We start from the raw sequence: 11678 nt of genomic DNA, 5'->3' as shown, positions 1-11678 counted from the left end.
AGTCTGGTATTTGATCCATTTGATTTTAACTTGCTCGGAAAAAACATCGTCCGTCGTGTAATTTTTTTAACATAAAGGCAGGAGAGTTGTCTTTCATATTTAAAATAGGCCGAAGCCAGAAAAAAGACATTATTCTCACCGAAAAGGACGCCCGAGGCGTCATGCTCCCGCATACTCCCATGATGCACTCTCGTCCTTGATCTCTCAGGCAACGGAGAGAGGATTGGAACACATTTTCCAGCGGACCAGGATAACTAGGCGGATTGACAAGCTTACGCCATGTCCCTTTTTTTAATAGAATATGATAAAAGAAGTATAATAAAATTATGTTTACTAATTTTGGTATCTCAATATTTATTTATGAATTTATTAATATTTAAGACATTCAATTTAATTATGGGGAAAATATATTATTTTTATGCATGCACATAATTTTAATAGGTAGACGACAGTAATACGAACCTAACAAAATTTGTTTCATATTTTTTTTGAGTTTTAGATATTTTTCTGTGTATTTTAGATTATTTCAACCAATTTATCAATATAACTATTATACCTTTTGCTATTTTCTGGAATTTCCAAAAAAATATATTATACATGTAAATATATAGATATATATACATACGTGTATATGTACATATATACAAATATATCCGTATTTATATATATATACCTATATACATATGTAGAACTTATGTAAACAGCAGCTACAGTATTATGAACAGTACCTTAGACCTAGAATCACTCCCATTCTTGGAGCTGTAATATATAAGTATTGATGAGCGACTTCAGACCTTTCTGGACGTGTTAGGTGCACTTGTCCACCATTGCTGATTGTAATCAGAATGCAGTCAAGAAGTCGTCCGGGATGAGGCCCAGTTCTAATAAAAAATTAAAAAAAGAAGTCAGCTAAAGTGACAATTGCGATACCCATTCTACCGTATATGGTTGTACGGCCAACCATATATGAATCTGTAGTTGGCGAATAGGTGCTGACCGCTTTCCGTTACAACTTACAAAGCAAACATCACGGGTTGTGCGGCCAACCTCTAATGTACAGTTTATCTACGGTCCATAATCTATTTTAGATTGCAAACCAGTCAAAAAAAACTTGCATTTTGAAGCGCACAGCGTGGCCAGTAGACAATAGAATTTGCCCGTCTCGGATCTCAAGTCATGGTCTAAGAGCGCGTTTCGTTAATTACAAGCGAGCTTAGAATGCTCTGACGTTAGACTACTACCACTAGACACTAGTAATACTCCATGCTCCGTACGACTTCCCTTCTCCTCCCCCACCGGTACTGTATATAAGAGGGGTGCCCGGGTGGGCATTGCTACTGTGAGCGATCTCCTTCTTCACAAAGAGTTCGATCAATCGGTAGCCACCCCCGAGCACAAGCCCACAACGCTTTCCGCAGATTACTCTGCAAATAAACCACCTGCACTACAGGCAATGAAGGTAAGTGCAACACCTACCGACTAATTCTGCTGTAGCTAGTTGGATTTGTTTGGTAGAGCTCAGTTATAAATTTTTTTTAAGCTAATTATTTCTAACTTTAAAAAAATTAAGCTGAAAATATGAACGGATTGATAGTATTTAGTTAAACCATATTTTCTTTATTAATTAAATATATATATTTAAATAATAAAATTTTATTTTACAAACTTCACATTATATATAGATGTCGGAGTTGGAGCTGCCAAACAGTCCCTAGCTGCTCCGATCCGATCCTTCGTTTCATGGCCGTTTGTTTCAGAAGCACGTACGCACACTGATTGCGCTTGTTTGTCCTTTGCTCGATCGGCGTTGTTGCAGCAAAAGATCGTGATCAAGGTGTGCATGCCATGCGAGAAGAGCCGGTCTAGAGCCAAGGCGCTGGCCGCCGGAGCAGACGGTATTTGCATGCACTCTACCATCGTCCCCTCCTGTGTTATGTGTAGAGGCCGGAAACTTCTAACAAACTAATAACATTGCCGGTACGTGTGCGTATGTGCAGGGGTGATCTCGATGGAGATCACCGGCGACGGCAAGGACCGGCTCGAGGTGGTCGGAGACGGCATCGACGCGGTCCGTCTGGCCAGCTGCCTGCGCAGGAAGATCGGACATGCCGAGATCCTGCAGGTGGAGGAGGTGAAGGACAAGAAGCCGGAGGAGGAGAAGAAGAAGCCGGACGAGCCCACGGCGCAGCCCGGGGCCGTGCATTCGCCGCCGCAAGGCTACTACTACTACCAACATCACCACCACCCGCCGCCGCCGCTGATGGTCGTCTGCGAGGAGTCTGACAATTGCTCCATCATGTAAATTAGTTGAGATAAATAAGACCCATCTTGCCATCGAGGTGCTTACTTCTTTTAAGCAAATTGAGCGAGGTGGTACAATTTGTGCAAATGAAGAAAAGTGGCATCTGCACCGCAATTTTCACGATCGATTGCTTGCTTTGCCTCTACGTGAAGCGTCCATGAGCACATGTGATTTGGGGGCTGCTTCCGATCCGCATGTGCCGATTTGCTGATCATCTGTCAAAACTTCTAACGTCATCGGCCAAAAACAAATTAACGTCACGCCAACATCGTAGCGTTTGACGTACGCTGACATGGATCATGATGGATGAATCATTTTGCATTTTCGCCATCTGACACCCGGTTAAACTAGACTGCAAAAGGAATTGAACTGATGGTGGTTCTTCTATGCTACCGTGGTGTATTACTCCTTCATATCCGTATGGTCAAGGCAGAGGTGGATCCAGAAAATCGTGTCACGGGTACGTGTCACCAAGTAGTAATCCTGCTAAAATCATAGCATCATCATCTCATGTATAACAGTGATGTTACTAAGATATTTGATCAAGATCATTGGTGTAAAGGCATTTTGAAGAACCCACGGCGCAAAAGGCTCGATTATTCAGCGGTTTCCACAGAATGACTGAAATTCGTTCTCTGCTGGTTTATGTTCTTCCAGTCGTGTTGTGTTTGAAAAATATCTTAGCTCACAGATAATACTAAGGGGACGTTATCAAGAGTTTCTCCGGAGCTCTCGGGCTCTAGACTCTCTGCAGAAGCTAAGGCTTCCGGAAGCCATGAACCCCTTAGGCCACCGTCTCTCGAGACAAGGGAAGAAGCTAACCTCCGGAGAGAATATCAGCAAAAGGAGAACACCAAAGGCAATTAGCCTGACACAAAGTGATCAGTAATTAATGCCGGTGCAAGTAGTGGCCACCCTGACCTCCCGATAGAAGTGGAGGCCACTATGACACCCGAGACAGTGCGGTCTCGCAATTAACTACGGGCTAGGTACCGCGTCCCTAGGGTTACTTGCACTACTGTATTTACTATACTAGATAATGTCTTCTGAGCAGGATAAAAGTATTCTACATAGGCTAGGGCTGTGCGATTTGACCGGCCTTAGGTCCCTGCAGTGTAATAATAGCTTGTATCACTATCTCTGTAAGGGTATACATGTATATCTACACCCTAAATAACACTATAAATATAGACCCTTGGTCACCAGACCAGGAGGATCTTTTTTTACTATCAACACGTTTTTTTATTCTTCCTCCTCTCTACTTTTTCTCCAAGCTTGAGTCTCCTCTCTAAAAGAGACTCTCGCTGTATTTTATTCGTGGAAGACATCTTCTCTTTCGCCAACAGCGTGCCGTCCGTGGAAACCTGAACATAGAAGTACAAGGGGAGGTAGGACACCACCAAAGACCACCAAGGCGCTAGCCCAAGCAGCTGTTTCCATCGTAGCACCCATGCAAACGTATGCATGGCAGTCGCGATCGGGCACACCGTGTGCACCCACCAGCTCCGCAGTTGGGCGGAACGGCAACCATCTAGCCACCACCGACCCAACAGCTTGGGTTGGCACAGAGGTTCAAGACGGAACGAATGCGTTCCAACAGTGGCGCAACGAGGACCCCGTTGCACCCCGGGGGTTACAGCCGAGGCCGCAGCCAGACAGGCTACCCTCCAATGATTCTGGGCGCTCGGGCCTAGGGGCACTCATGCATGGGCCCGGCCTCTAGACGCCTCCTGTGACGACACTTGGGGCACCTTCGTCAAGCTAGTATCCTTTGAGAACCTGGTCGCCCGACGGCCCTGACAGCCTCTCCGCGCGGAAGCAGGCTCCGGGGAGACCATCGGCCCCGGAGGGCGCAGATCCTGCCGACATCCTTGGCACCGACCACAAGCTCCGGAACCACCAGAAGGGTACTGATGCATCCTGCACAGACCCAGACGTGGCCACAATACAGATGGTTGTTGAACCCTCATAGCTTAACGGGAAGATTACCTCAAGAGGCAGACAGGACGCCCGTCAAGGGAAAAAAGCCGACGACAGGCGACCCAGGGGTCGCAAGCCTGCAGCGGGCCGCCAGGTGGGCACCTAGGCCTTACTGAGCCCCCCTCGGTTTGCTATGCTGCCCCCGGCTTCGTCGCCAATGGTGCAATACCTAAACGATGAGGACTGAGTCGCGAAAAGGCCCTAGCAATAAACATAGTCTCATTGGGTTCGACACTGGTGGGATTGGCCGTGGCGAAGAGGTGCAGCGCTTCGACAATAGGGCTCTGAGTGCTCTGGATGACCCACGCAGCCCAGACCCTTCGGCACGCAGCCCAGGCCAGAGAAGCCAACCCTTCCATCACCTTCAGACTGCGGAGTTCTTCCTGGACTTCGACCTTACTGTGGAGGCCTCATTTTGGCAAATGTACACTAGCTTATGGCCACCTAGCAAGTTAGTATTTATACAACAAAGTCAGTATACTCTGAAAGTAGCTAGCTTATCTGATTGAAAGTCTCTATGACATATAGGTGCTAGGTAGCAACAGGATACTATAAGACTTAAGTTGTATCTCTATTCAACAATAAATAATAAAACCTAAGTTATATCTACAATGCCGTAGAGGTATTGAAAACCCTCTGACAGGTCGTAGGTGAAAGCCTCAATGCCGTCGAGGTACTGAAAACCCTCCGACAGGTCATAGGTGAAAGTCCTGATGTCGTAGAGGTAGAAAGAAACCCTCCGGCAGGTCATAGGCGAAATCTCCAATGCCGTAGAGATACTGAAAACCCTCCGACAGGTTGTAGGCGTAAGCTCTGATGTCATAAAGGTACAAAGAAAATCTCCGGCAGATCGTAGGAGAAAACCCCAATACTGTAGAGGTACTGCAAACCCTCCGACAGGTCGTAGGTGTAAGCTCTGAGTCACGGCACATGCATAACGAACGGAATTGAAGATCGGTTAAAGCCTTTAAACCGTTCCGTAAAGTATGGCCTGCTAATTGAAGGAACCGGTTTAGCCACGGACCCAAACAACCGTCGCCGTCGCCGGCAGAACCTTGCTGATGCATCTACGCACACCGCTCTGTTCAGTTCTGTTGGCTGCGGTGCGCTGCATCGATGTCGTAGAGATACTAAAAACCCTCCGATAGGTCATAGGCATAAGCCCCGATGTCGTAGAGGTACTGAAACCTTCTGACAAGTCGTAGGCATAAGCCTTGATGTCGTAGAGGTATAAAGAAACCCTCCGGCAGGTCGAAGGTGTAAGCCCCGATGCCATACAGGTACGGAAAACCCTTTGGCAAGCTGAAGGCATAGCATTGATATCATAGAGGCATGGAACCCTTTGGTAACTCAAAGGCGCTGGCCGAGTACTAAAGAGGTCGCCGTAGCCTCACCATCAGTTTCAGCTCCGATAAAACTTCCACCGGGCTCCGGATGGCCCTGCCTCCGGAGCCTCACCACGGCTAAGGGTCGAGAGGGTCACCGACTGCCTCTCTCGGTCTAGCCATCGGCTTCACCTCGGGTAACCGCCGCTGGGCTCTGGATGGCTCTACCTCTGGAGCCTCGCCACGGCTAAGGGCTGAGGGGGTCACAGCCTAGCCATCTACTTCACCTCCTCCAACTGCCACCGGGCTCCGAATAGATTGTTTTGAGTCAGAAATCTGGAACAAATTTGGAGAGGAGTATGTAACAGCATCAGATAAAAGAATATTTGTATCATGCTGGAACCTAGTGGCGGCCAGGGCTGAGGGGGTCACAACCTGCCTCCCTTGGCCTTAATCATCGATTTCACCTCCATCCACTGGCACTAGGCTTTGAAACTACATCGCCTCTGTCAAAGAACTTGTCTCATGGCCCCACTATCATCTACACCTCCTCCACTAGGAACAACGAGGTCAATATCCCCGCCAAAGGTTCCGGGGTCCAACCCTCCGCACGTCGATGACACCTGCCTCGGTTGCATTGAGGCCTAATCCTGTGTAAGACTTCGTCACTCCAGTCGCCCCTAAAACACTAAAAAATGCCTACAATCGCACTCTTCGGCTGCTAACAACCGCTACGTGCGAGGGGGCTAGGGAAGGTGATGCACTGGAGCTTAGGTGCACACAAGGAAAAAAAACATGTCTAGTTGCATGTCCGAAGGATCGCCATACACTTGGATCAAAGAAAAAAAAACACTAAGTGAACCCAAGGACTTAGTTATATTAATAAATTTCACATCCAAAAAATACTTACATGCCTTCTCGAGTTTTATAGTATCTGGACTACTCGGGACCAAAAGCACTGACAAAGGATGGGGAAGAAAACTACAAGCCCTAATAGTGGCGCATGAAGTGGCGTATGTGCTTCATCTATGGCCTACCGCTGCGGAGACAGATGTAGTAGCCAGCCCCCATGCTATTAGAGGACAAGGGCGAGGACGAAGAGGACTCCTCCACTGCCTTCTCTCCCTCCTCCTTGGCCTTCTTCTTCTCCGCCTGGACTACCTCCTTCTTCGCTTCCGCCTTCTCTTCCTCGTTGATCTCCTTCTCCAAAAGATCCCAGTGGACCTCCTCTCCATCGTCAGAGATATTGATAATCTCGACTAGAGTGACCAATCAGATTGGAGATCGAGATGGAGTGTCGAGGGGCGGCTCTCTCTGCAAGGATGGAAGCACGATGGTTGCCGGCTCCAATCTTGCAAGCATGCCCAAGGGATCGCTCGCCCCTGGAGGCACCACGGCAAGTGGAACTAGCGCTGGCATCAGAGGTGACCCCGCCCCAGTCAAGCCAGTTGATATCATCGACATCTCCGATGATGATGAGGAGGGGGATGTCATGATCAAGCCAAAGAAGAATCGCTCCCTTACATAGCAATGAAGGATCAACTGGGTAGACCCCAGCTTTTATAGCAGGCCAATCGTTTGCATATGCCTAGGAAAGGAAACGGAACCGCCACGGGTGCCGTCCTGTGGCCTTCCCAATTATTATTTTGAGGGGCCATGGCCGCATCCCGGTCAAATCCGCGCACTATGTCAACTCCCTGCGGCAGCGCCCTAGTTTTTTGCATACATATCATGTCGTATTTATTATTTGAATCCCTTTCGGCACATGCAAGGGCAACCAACACAAGACCCCAGGAGAACTGGCGCATTACCCCGTCAGACACACTGACGTTACCACGCGTCATTAAGTACTTGTGCCAAAAAACGGAGAGAATATCTTGCCTCTACATACATTCAAATGGCGAAAAGGCTTGCCATTAGAGAAGCTGAAGAGCTTGCTCTGACCTCTGCATGGCTTCAAATGAACCTCGGCTCCAACGTCTCTATGCCCCCAGCCTCAGCATGAGCTCCAAAGCGCATTGCCTCCGTTCGAACCTCGACGGCCTTCGGCCCTAACGCCTCTACACCTCCAGCCTCAGCACGGGCCCCGGAGCACATTGCCTCCCTTCGAACCTCGATGGCCTTCTTCTCCAATGCCTCTACGCCTCCAACCTCAGCACGGGCTCCAAAATGCATTGCCTCCATTCAAACCTCAATGGACTTCGGCTCCGACACCTCTATGCCTCCGGCCTCACTATAGGCTCCGGAGCGCATTGGCTCCGTTTGAACCCTAATGGCCTTCAGCTCCAACATCTGCTATGCCTCCGACCTCAGCATAGGCTCTGGTGCACGTAGATCCTAGCAAACCCCCACGGCCTTTGGCTCCGACATCGGCTGAACCTCAGGTGACCCCCACCAGCCTACGAACTGCATCATCACCGTCGAGCTTCAAATAAACCAAGTCAATATCTCCAACTCTCGTCATTGGGCTCTGGACCATGCAGTTTCCTTCGGGTTATGCCATCTCCATCTGGCTTCATCACCGTTGCTTACGGTCATCACCAAGAGGCTTTTCAACGGCTAGAAGTTATAGTAGGATATCCTGACTATGAGGCTGGCCTGAAGCTAGTTCCTTCTACATATGTTGGCTCCACCTCGGGACCAGTAGATGAGAGGGTACTATTGGGGAAAATATCTCAGCCCACAAATAATACTAAAGGGATGCCATCAAGAGCTTCTCCGGAGCTCTCGGGCTCCGGATTCCCTGCAGAAGCTAAGGCTTCCAGAGGTCGTGAACCCCTCAGGCCACCGCCTCTCGAGACAAGGGAAGAAGCTGGCCTCTAGAGAGAATATTGGCAAAAGGATAACACCAAAGATAATTGGTCTGACACAAAATGACCGACAGTTAATACCGACGCAAATGGTGGCCACCCTGACCTCCCAATGCAAGTGGAGATCACTTTGACATCCGGGACAGTGTGGTGCCGCAATTAATGATCGGCTGGGTACCACGTCCCTAAGACCATCTGCACTATTGTATTTGTCATACTAGATAATGTCTTCTGAGCAGGGTAAAAGTATTCTACCTAGGCCAGGGCTGTGTGATTCGATCGGCCCTAGGTCACTACGGTGTAGTGATAATTTTTATCACTATCTCTGTAAGGATATATCTGTATTTCTACACCTAAATGACACTATAAATATAGACACTTGATCACCAGACCAGAGGACGATCTTTTTTACTATCAACACATTTTTTGTTCTCCCTCCTTTTCACTTCTTCTTTAAACTTAAATCTCATCTTAAAAAAGACTCTCACTATACTTTATTTATGAAATATATCTTCTCTTCCGCCAACAATTAGTTTCTTAGTCCTCATAAGTTGGTGAAGTCCACAAGAAGACCAAACAAGTGACCAATCAGATCCCGCTTTATGCAGACACAGTACTACTCTTCATTTTGTCTCAGACCAGCAAGCGTACAAAATTCACCATGTCAGGTTGTCCCCAGAATCCCCAAAGTATGATCAGAAAATAAACACCCACCTACATTTTCTTTTTCTTTTTTTACCAGGACGTATATCTTGTATATATATTTGCATATTTATCGCTAATTGCTACAAACTAGTTTTTTTTTCGCGCATGTTCTCTTTGAAGCTACTCCCAAGATTTTATTAGAACATTTCTAAGCATTTTAAGCAAGACTTCTTAGATCTTACAACTAGAACCAGGACATGTCTTATCAGTTCTTATAGCAAGATGGCTCACGCTAATAATGTGGCTAGTCTCGCTGTAATATTTTGTCATGATAATATTTGATTAAAAATTATCCTCTTTAGTTTTTTATGAGGTTACTATCATTTAGTTACAAAATATATAAAATTAGAAAAAGAAATAAAAATTATGTTAGTAGAAAAAAAATATTTATGCTACAAACTTGACCCGAATCGTATACACGTATTGGTTCGATTCATATATATTTTGATCAACTGTCAAAATTGTGCATCAGGTGTAAGTAACCCAACCAAAATTAAAATAGGTTTGCCTTACTTGCGTGCTGTGCTTTGCTGCTACTGGCTTGATGTGACGGTTCTGAACTACACGGTGCTTCTTAATCCATTATTTTAGTAAGATTTTTTAATTTTTTTTTATTTTTTATTATAAAATTTAGCTATTGATTAATTGTATTTTACATTGACTTTTTATTTAGGTATTTAATTTTTATAATAATTTATTTTTTATAAGACTATATTTGATATGGATCTTTTTTTCTATTCTAACCCCAATTTTAATTATTATTTATTTTATTTTATTTAGACTCGTTATTTAGATATTTTCCTTCTCAGACCATATGGAAATCAAACTGCTAATTTTCCATAATTTTTAATTCCGAATTTAGGTATTTATTATTGTATTGATATGTACTCTTTGGTTTCCAAATTTAGCTATTTATTAATCATATTTTATATGGGCTCTTTAGTTTAATTTAGACCGTTAGATATTTATAATCATGAGTGATCTAGATTTTTTTTTTCTCGTTAACGTGGTAATTTTGTGACCATAAAAACCAACATGATAGCTCATTTTTCTTATCAAATAATAATATAATGGATTACTGAAACGTATTTTTCCAATAAAGTGAAATACTTCATTTCCTGTTGTTCTATTCTCTGATGAGTGATCGAAGCAATCGTATAGTGGCCAAATAAACTGAAAGAAACAGCTTCATAGAAGACTCAACAATTACTACATGGCCATATAAGTTCAGAGCCATGTGCTTTTTTAGATCCAATGTTGACCAAATCATCATCACATCTACTTAGAGACAGAATAAACCCAATCAAGACTGATTTCTGGCCCAGTAATTTTATTAACATAGCAAGTGGAATTTAATGCAAGCATTTGCGGTCTCTTTGGACGAACGGGTTTACACCGCGGCTACTATGTTCATATTGTGCAGCTTCTGAAAGTAACTTTGTACACTTTCCAGGAATCCAGAAACCTACGGGTTAACAGAAAGTGCTTAGCGCACTGATGAAGATCTTAGTTATTGTAAATTTAGTTTATTGGGAAAAAGTGCGTCTAACATGACGCGATCAGGACCTATGAAAAGGTAATCATTCTTCACGTTGCGTTAGGTTCTTCCTTTCCTCCCAAGTTCCATGTTGTCAACTTTTCTCTCTGATGAATAGGATTTCTGTTGAACAAGTATTCTATGACTGTTTGAGACTGCGGAAAGGGTTTTGACCAGCTAGGTGTGTTACGCCAGAAAGTTCCTGAACGAGTCAGTATCTGGTCTGAGACGGTACAGTACTCTATGAGAGGAACGCAATGGGATGGACGGTGAGGGCTGCCTGCGCCCAAAAGCGATGACTGAAACGATCTCAGACACAATTTTCTTCAAAGATAATCTCATGCGCGATCGGTGTTGCTCTAGTATTGTACTTATTTTAGTTAGATAGCATAGTCAAACAACGTACTGACAAATTAACTGTCAATAATTCGGTGTTTAAGCTATAGTCCCGCCTGATTCTTTCATTGTGTTTCTGTTGTTTTCACACCTTCAATTATATTTCAGCAAACAAGACAAACTGTCAAGGTTGTAGTCGGGCAAACTGACTTACAAACCATAACAAAATTTAAACAAAGACATTTGGATGTACTACTTAGGCGCCAAGCTAGATTTTCATGCCTACATGGCCTCAAATTCCACGACACATACCTCGTGCAAACCAAATAATTCAATGATTTAATCTTGTTCTAGTAAAAACTAGACACGGTTTCAGAAAGTGCTGGACCGGAAGAGAGCATTGCAAAGTAAGTCTTAAACTGGCTTAAGCTTAACCCACGGCCACACGTAAGCGTTGGTTGTTTAGTTGGGATGATCTAAACTGCTTCCAATCTTCTTAGCTCTGAGTATTATTCTTAATCAGGACGTAAATTACATTTCTCGGTCCCACTGGCAGCTATGCTACTATATAAGTCGGATATGGGGTTCCCCTTTCTTCACCAAGACTCCTGAGGTTCAACTTTGAGTTGTAAGATCGACTACCAGGAAACTCTTGCATTGTAAATCAGCAGCAGAGCAACAAG

At 45.0% G+C, this 11678-nt stretch overlaps 1 protein-coding gene across 1 annotated transcript; it reads left to right on the top strand.

Moving 5' to 3' along the window:
• The first annotated feature begins 1256 nt into the window (after positions 1 to 1256).
• Positions 1257 to 2949, top strand: LOC133923538 (disease resistance protein RGA5-like). The gene is made up of 3 exons (XM_062368821.1): positions 1257 to 1459; positions 1817 to 1895; positions 1998 to 2949. The coding sequence occupies exons 1-3, from the start codon at positions 1454 to 1456 to the stop codon at positions 2300 to 2302; spliced, it is 390 nt and encodes a 129-aa protein (XP_062224805.1). The 5' UTR covers positions 1257 to 1453; the 3' UTR covers positions 2303 to 2949.
• The last annotated feature ends 8729 nt before the right edge of the window (positions 2950 to 11678 follow it).

This window comes from Phragmites australis, chromosome 7 (genome assembly GCF_958298935.1).
Source record: "Phragmites australis chromosome 7, lpPhrAust1.1, whole genome shotgun sequence".
Lineage (NCBI taxonomy): Eukaryota > Viridiplantae > Streptophyta > Magnoliopsida > Poales > Poaceae > Phragmites > Phragmites australis.
Note: the sequence above shows the minus strand (reverse complement) of the source record. Positions and strands in the feature narration are given on the sequence as shown.